Source organism: Lactuca serriola, chromosome 3 (assembly GCF_051521515.1).
Source record: "Lactuca serriola cultivar US96UC23 chromosome 3, Lser_US96UC23_V15, whole genome shotgun sequence".
Taxonomy (NCBI): Eukaryota; Viridiplantae; Streptophyta; class Magnoliopsida; order Asterales; family Asteraceae; genus Lactuca; species Lactuca serriola.
In genome coordinates, this window is record NC_136410.1 from 266,788,768 (window position 1) to 266,796,400 (window position 7,633).

Below are 7,633 nucleotides of genomic sequence, written 5' to 3' on the forward strand. Positions count from 1 at the left end.
AATTCTCTAAACCGCTGCTCCACTAGCTCCTCGAGCTACTAATATCAATATAACACTTAGCCCCAAACTGAACTTTAGAAGTCTAACTAAGTCAACTCTGGTCAAAGTCAAAGTCCTGGTCAAAGTCAACCTTCTAGTTGACTCGACTCGCCGAGTTGTTCTACCAACTCGCCGAGTCCAGGCTCCTCAAATCCCAAACAACCCCCGACTTCACTCGTCGAGTCTAGCGAGAACTCGACGAGTTCTCCTTCATTTAACACTTCAGGACTATCTTCAATCGACTCGCTGAGTTGTTCTACAACTCGCCGAGTCCATCTTCATCAGCTAAGGAGATTGCCTTGGACTCGCCGAGTTCCTCCTTGAACTCGTCGAGTATCATGATCTTCATGTCTATCACGGACACAGACAGACTGAGTCCTTCTCTAACCCCACTCACTGATCCGACTCATAACATATGTGTTTGGGTTTGCGACCCGACTCGCCGAGTCCTCCTAGTAACAACTCTAATCTGTCGATTTCAGTCTATACCACACTTTCAACTCATAGATCTGGACTACTTATGCTAGTATTGCACGTAAAGTTGCTAACTTTACGTGCATGCAAGGGGTTATGAGGCTAGAACCCCAAATCCAAGCTAATAAGAAGTTCAAGGTCAAGACATGGAGCCTTAGCTAGATAAAGCCAACAACTTTGAGCTTCTAGAGCTCAAAAGTATCCAGATCTAATGTCCAAACCATCCTCTAATGCTTATCACCCGGATTCCACTTGGAAATGGTCCAAATGTAACAAAAGATAAGCTAGAAAAGGGATCTAAATGATTAACAACCAAGGTATAAGCTTTATACCTTCAAATGATCTGGGATGACACCCAAACTCTGGATCTATACTCCTTTCCTTGCTCCCTTCTTCCACAGTCTTCAAGATGCACACCAAGAGCCTTAATCTTCTCACACAAGCTCAAGAATGAAGTTGGGTGGCTAGGGTTTCGTCTCTGGACAATGAAGGCTATAAATGAAACCCTAGAAATGAGAATGAGATGCTTAAATAGGGTGCCAAGTCCCGAAATTAAAGTTTCTCAACCCAGACCAGACTCGTCGAGTCAGTCTCCCTGACTCGCCGAGTCGGTCACTTAATCCGCGACATGGGTCATGCTCCGACTCGTCGAGTTCCTCCTTGGACTCGACGAGTTGACTCCTTTGACTAAGGGCTTTCCTTTCATTTCTTGGTCTTTCGGATTCTGGATGTTACAACAAGTGTCTATGTGACAAAAGGGTAACCGGGTTACTGGTTTAATTTGTCTAAAATGACCAATTGGATACAACAGAAAAAACATTATGCCCTCAAAATAAATAAATAAATAAATAAAATAGAGGATTGGATTGTAAATTCTAAAAACATTGTTAGACTAAGGTGTCATTTTCCTATTATTGTTTTATATTTCTATCTTTTTGTATTTTTTAAGTTGTTTTTATTATTGTTTTTAATTTTTTTTACATATTTGTTTTTGTGAATGTTGGACTATATTTTTTTAAATATCCGCTGCAGCTGGGGGTGGAAACTCATAAACAATTACATAAACAGAATTTGTTAAACTAAAAACAGAAACAACTTTTTAATTCACTCTCTTTTGAATACAACCTAAACTGATCTAAACATTATTTGTAAGGTACAACCTACTATACAAAGTTACAAACCTACTTCGGGTGATAAAGTAATTACAAGAATGAAGACATCAACATCATCTTCTTCCTCAGTAATGGGTTGCTAACAAGTCACACCGCCAAATTACAATTTTGCCATGGAGTAATTACGGTATTAGGCGGTCGTCGATTACCAGCGGAGTTAATTGGGTACCGAAGGGTTGAATTGAGTGTGGGAAACAAAATACCGACGATCCATTGACACCCACAATCGTTTCATCCCTTTGAAACCATGTTTTACCCTTTCACACATTTGGTAATCGGTGGGTTCTTCTTCTCCATTCATTTCGAGGCGAACTTCTTTGGGAGTGTTAATTATACCGGTAAGTAATCCAATTTCCATTTGAGGGTCAAGTTTTTATCAGATGCGTCAATGGTAAAAAGCTCCTATTTTTTTGTGCTATGAAGTTTAATAGAGTTATCAACATAGTCTGTGGCAAAAAGTAGAACTCGTATTGATAAGTTGAAAAGTTGTCAATTTCTCTAATTCGTTTGATAATCATGTAAATAGTAATCATCCCACATCGACCAAATGTAAGAAATATGAAGGTGAGCCATCATTATTTAAAGGACTCCCATCATCGGCGACTTTTACAACACCACCGGTTCACACCTTAAACAAAGATTCCCACCTTCGACTAAACTTGGTGTCTCTTCTCGTAAGTGATAACGAAGTATTTACGAAAATATGATTTGTTAAATCCTATTTTGAATGTTTCAACTCTGGGTTTCAATGGTTCAAACTTTGCCGGTTTCTACCGGTTTTGACTAAACCAACCGGGTTTGACCGGTTCAGAAACAGCCGCTTTTTAAGGTCGGAAGAACTGGTTACTCTGACTTATGAGACAAACCAAATACTATTATAACTTTAATTTAGTTGTGAATCTTCGATCTGGGATTATCATGTCAAGTGGTTATATATGTAACGTTTTCTAGAAGGACAAAAATGGAAGGCGTCTAGTGGTTATATATATTGTCATTACTCTGCTATACAAGAATATTTGTTGCTTAAAAGGATTGAAATATGGTAAAACAGTAAAAGTGTATCGTTATATTCATTACCCCATGTTGGAATGTTCAAAGTAACCTTATATATACATTTTTTTAACTTGTATGCCATCGTTTCTATTGGTTCTAGATCACTGAGTTTTTGTCTTCTCTTTGTGATAACATATGTGCTCCTTAGATTATTTTAATCCTAAGAAATGTTGTGTTTTGTCATGCATTCAGTATATATCCACCGCTATTTTCCGGCTTTGAATCATATAATCAGAAGTCGGTTGATAGGATAAGTGTTATGTCCGTTTTCTTCACGCAAAAGCAACATATATTTTAATATAAAAATATTATATATATTCATGGGCAGTCATTTTCCGCATGCATTATTTTTTATCTGGTAGGCCCTTCACTTTCTTTTTCCCAATTATGCCGATGCATTTTTATCAATTCTATTCCACTTAAATATTTAATTTCAAAGTATTCGTATTTCTTGCGTCACAAGTTTTACACTATTCATCTTATAAACTGGTCTCTCCAATAATTTTTCTTTTTCGATCCTTAATTATTGGCTTGTATGCATTGCACTACTGATTATATTTCTACAATTTTCATATAGGATTATTATCATTCTTTATTGGATCCGATGAATCACCATAAGCGTTATAATTTTGTGATCCTATGGGTTCTTTTGCTTCTATCACACAACATCGAGTCATTTAGTTGGTTTTTCACTACTGGAAAGGTTGAATCTAGTGAGAAGCCTTCAACGTTTACCGATGTTTCACACAATGTGGTTTCGGAATTCTCAATGGAATCCTTCAATAGCAAGAAAGGAATGACTTTGGTTGAAAAAGCAAAGAGAAAGGTTGTTGCATCGAATTCTTGTTGGCAAAATGCATATCAAAATCTATTTGAAGGATGCTCAGAGATTTTAGCAGGTGAAGAACAACGTTCTAGACTCGCTTGGCATCTTACTGATTGCTTTCAGAAGGACACTGGGAGGTCTCATTTTCCTTATTGTGATGTAAAAGTTCCCATGAAAAATTGTCTTAAAAAATTAGATGAAGATGCTCATAGGATTTATCTTGAGTTCTATCTTGAGACAAACTCCATTTGTCATCAGTTACAGTTGAGTCTCTCTCTCTCTCTCTCTCTCTCTCTCTCTCTCTCTAACTATTACTATTGTAGGACGGATGCATTCAAGAGGCAAACAGAAAGATTGGTGAATGAACTGAAAAGGTCTGCTGAATATGCAGAGGAGAAATTAGAGAACATAGAAGAGAAGGCAGAGCGTCTATCGCATAGTTCACAACATATTCATGAGTCATTGGCTTCTATTGATATTCAAACTCAACAAGTGGCTAAAACATCAAAAAACGTTGAACAACATGTTGGTGTTGTGTTAGAGCATTCACAATCGGTTTATGAGCAATCCCTCAAACTAGCGGATTCTCAAATGGAGCTTCGTAATGGACAAAATAAAATGAACGAAAGACTCGATGAAGGGATGATGATGTTGAATGAATCTGCGAATAAGATTGGGGGAGAATTGAAGAATTTAAAGAACGAAGTTGTTGAAGTAGAAAAAGAGATTGGAAAAGTTGGAGATGCAATGTTTATGAAGATGGATACGTTACAAAGTAAAGCTGATGATATTGAGAACATAGCAGAAACTTCATTAGAGAAGCAAAAACAACTTCTTGATAGCCAAAATGCGGCACTCGAGGTTCTTCAAACTGTCACAAGTTTTCAATCCCAAGCCCTTGAAGAGAGCAGGTAAATTAGAACAAAAAAACGAAAAAAAAAGTACATAATATATTTCTATGTATATATAACACTTATTGAGTTTTATAATTTGATTTAAGGGGGACTTTGCAACAGTTGATTGAGCTTGGTCATAGTCAACAACAGGAACTTATACAAAGGCAACAACAACTTAAACAAGTTCATGATCATCTAGTTGAGAATTCAAAATCCATATTAGCTGCCCAGGTTTTTTTTTTTTTGTTACGATAATTTTTTTTGTTTATCACTGTAACTAATATTTACATTATTTCGATGTTTGTTTGATAGGAAATTTTTGAGTCAAAGCAAACGAGCATGTTTGTTGCAATTGACAAGCTTTTCACTCTGCACAATGCAATTTTGCTTGAATCACGAGCTATTAAAGCTTTCGTTGTGTATTTTATATTAATCTTCACGCTCTATATGTTCACAAGTACAAAGCAAACCTATAATGTGAGGTCCAGGCTTTATATAGGTAAATTAGCTAAAAAATTTAATCAATTCACGTTTAGGATGTTTCCATATCTTACAATAATCTCTAATTCTTTTTTTTATGTAGGATTATGTGTGACATTTGTGATTGAGTTAGTTGTGTTTCGTTATGGAAATGACATTGAACAACAGACATGGATTATAAGCATTGTTAGGTCAATATTCATGCTTCTCGCATCATGTCAACTTCTGTATGCCATATACACATACAGGTAAACATGAAGTGATGAAGATTCTAACATTAGAAGCTTTTATTTATTTATTTATTTATTTTTTTAAATATCACTTATTGTTTGTGTTATCGAATTCAAGCAGAGATTACGGGACATTGAACCATCGTATGCTACAATCACTAATTGAGAAGGTTAATGGCATGCAAGGAAATAAACAGATGGTAGCTGATGATGATGATGATAATGATGATGATGATGATGTGGACTGGTCTTCATGGGTTGACACTGATTTACCTGAAGATGAATTGGAAGACTTTGACTATATGCTTCCTGAAAGAGTTGGAGAGGTTTCAATCACCCCTTCAGTTTCCAGACAGTATAATCTTCGCCAGCGTCATCTATAACTTTAAGATCAATAAATATCGAGGCAAGATGTGTTCTCATCAGCTCATTAAATTTTTCTTTGAGATGATACAGTTCTATATATATGCATGTTCTATAGAAACGATAAATATGATCCATAACAATGATAAAATCTAATTATCTTTTTTTGGTTTAATTAGTTATTTGTGCAACCTGTGATATTTTTCCCGGTTTATGCAACGATGTTTTATTTTAAATATATGCAACAACATTTCAAATTGGGGCCAAATACTGTCATATGGGAGTTGGTTGTTTTAAATGCTTACGTGGATAATGTATAACACAAGGGTTTTCATCCGAACACATATTCTTATACCCAACATGCCCATTAAAAATCAGTCAATTAACCTTATCCTATATTTCCTTATTCAAATTCTGCATAAAGAAAATTATGGACCAAATTACCTTTAAACAACCGATTAAATCCAACAATCACCCCCTTAATCGGTTGTTCACACCATTTGTTATCTTGATTGTTGACCTTTCCCGGACACCCGACCTCCACCTCAGTCACGTCCAAAGTCATCACCAACTCCCGACCTTTCCGGACACCCGACCTTCACCTCGGTCACGTCCAAAGTTTTCCACACCCGGCTGTTGTTTGTCACCACACAGAATCCGTTTTCACCTAACACTTCTGTGAAACGAGAGCTTTCTTCCACCGATGAAGAAAACAAAGCAACCCACTTTTCCCGTCTTCTTTCACCTGCAAACGAAGCAAACCCAAAGCCACCTGCTTTGACGGATCTTTTCTTTTCGTTTTCTTACGCAACTTCGGTAACTCTCTCCATTGTCCGGTGACATACCCACAACCTACCGCCGGAATCATCACCTTGTCTTGTTTGTGATAGTCCCAACCTTTTCCGATCTAACCAGTTCCTATCGAGAGTCCTCTTCCACCAGTCAAGAAAACAAAGCTCCTGCTTCATCTGTTTTCTTTTACATGCTGTGAGCAAGCCAAATCGAAACCCACATGTTCTGATTTCTTTCCGCTTCTCTTTTCTACTTCTGGTTAGGCTCTCTTTAATCGGGAAAAATTTTGATCAAGGATGGAGACTGCATCTTTGCGGTCTTGACTTTATTCGAGCCTCTACTTTGAAAGCATCCTCAATAGCCATCTGATGCCATCTCCAGGATCGAACCTCCACAATCGGAGCTACATCAGTCAACACATGTCTCACGACCACCACTATGAGCCATTAATGCCACAGGAGCGCTGAATCACTGTTAAAAAAAAAGCCAAAAACACCGCCACTAGATTCTACACTAGAGAAAATCATGAGCAACACGATCACCTTCATCTCTATTAACACCCATTCCATGTCATATTGAGAACCACAGCCATCCTCTGCGATTTACTTCACCAACATCGCATCTTGTTTCAACCGGAAAATCACCACAATAAACTGCAGCCACCTACTGCACACAACAGTTTCTGCCATCTGTATCAACTAGAACCTCCAAGAAGCCATTGCCAAACACCCGGCTTTTGCTGTGATGGCAGCCCTGCACCTGAAGGCTCTTCCCCTTCGGAAGTCGACTCTCAAAACGGCCTTCTTCCTTTTCACGAGCCCTAAGCTCTGATACCAATTGTTGGTTCAGGCCCCTCAGAAAACACACACAATTACACACACTCAGAACTTACGTTATTCACTAAAGGTGCTTTTCTTGGTATTTTAATTAAATCAAAGATGTGCCTTATACAGGCTTACAAACTAGCAACAGATAAAACAAACGTGGCAACATAAAACAAGGAAAAAAATGTTATCTACTAACCCACTGCCACCTAAAGAACCGGTCTTAAGAAGTTTGCTGAAGGAGCTAACTGGCTGGAAGGAAGAAAGTGTCAGGATGTATGTAGACAACAAGTCCGCCATAGCTCTTATGTAGAATCCTGTTTTTCATGGGAGGAGCAAACACATTGACACTAAGTTTCATTTCATACGGGGTTGTATTGAAAGGAAGCAAATTGGATCACATGCCCTCAAGTCGTCTCTCAAATAACACACACTCACAGGTATATATGTATGCAGAAAACAAATATGGAGAGATGGAAGTATT

General features: G+C 37.6%; 1 protein-coding gene across 3 annotated transcripts; it reads left to right on the forward strand.

Annotated features, from left to right (window-relative positions):
- The first annotated feature begins 1,601 nt into the window (after nucleotides 1-1,601).
- Nucleotides 1,602-5,708, forward strand: LOC145093973 (protein GAMETE EXPRESSED 1-like). 3 transcript variants are annotated; one of them, XM_079032226.1, is made up of 7 exons: nucleotides 1,602-2,023; nucleotides 3,316-3,827; nucleotides 3,888-4,475; nucleotides 4,565-4,691; nucleotides 4,773-4,959; nucleotides 5,044-5,188; nucleotides 5,289-5,708. In XM_079032226.1, the coding sequence occupies exons 2-7, from the start codon at nucleotides 3,343-3,345 to the stop codon at nucleotides 5,551-5,553; spliced, it is 1,797 nt and encodes a 598-aa protein (XP_078888352.1). In that variant the 5' UTR covers nucleotides 1,602-2,023; nucleotides 3,316-3,342; the 3' UTR covers nucleotides 5,554-5,708. The 3 variants fall into 3 exon arrangements, with proteins under 3 accessions (XP_078888352.1, XP_078888351.1, XP_078888353.1); XM_079032227.1 differs by having other exon boundaries at nucleotides 1,604-2,023; nucleotides 5,292-5,708; XM_079032225.1 differs by having other exon boundaries at nucleotides 1,603-2,023; nucleotides 3,316-4,475; nucleotides 5,292-5,708.
- Nucleotides 5,709-7,633: the final 1,925 nt, after the last annotated feature.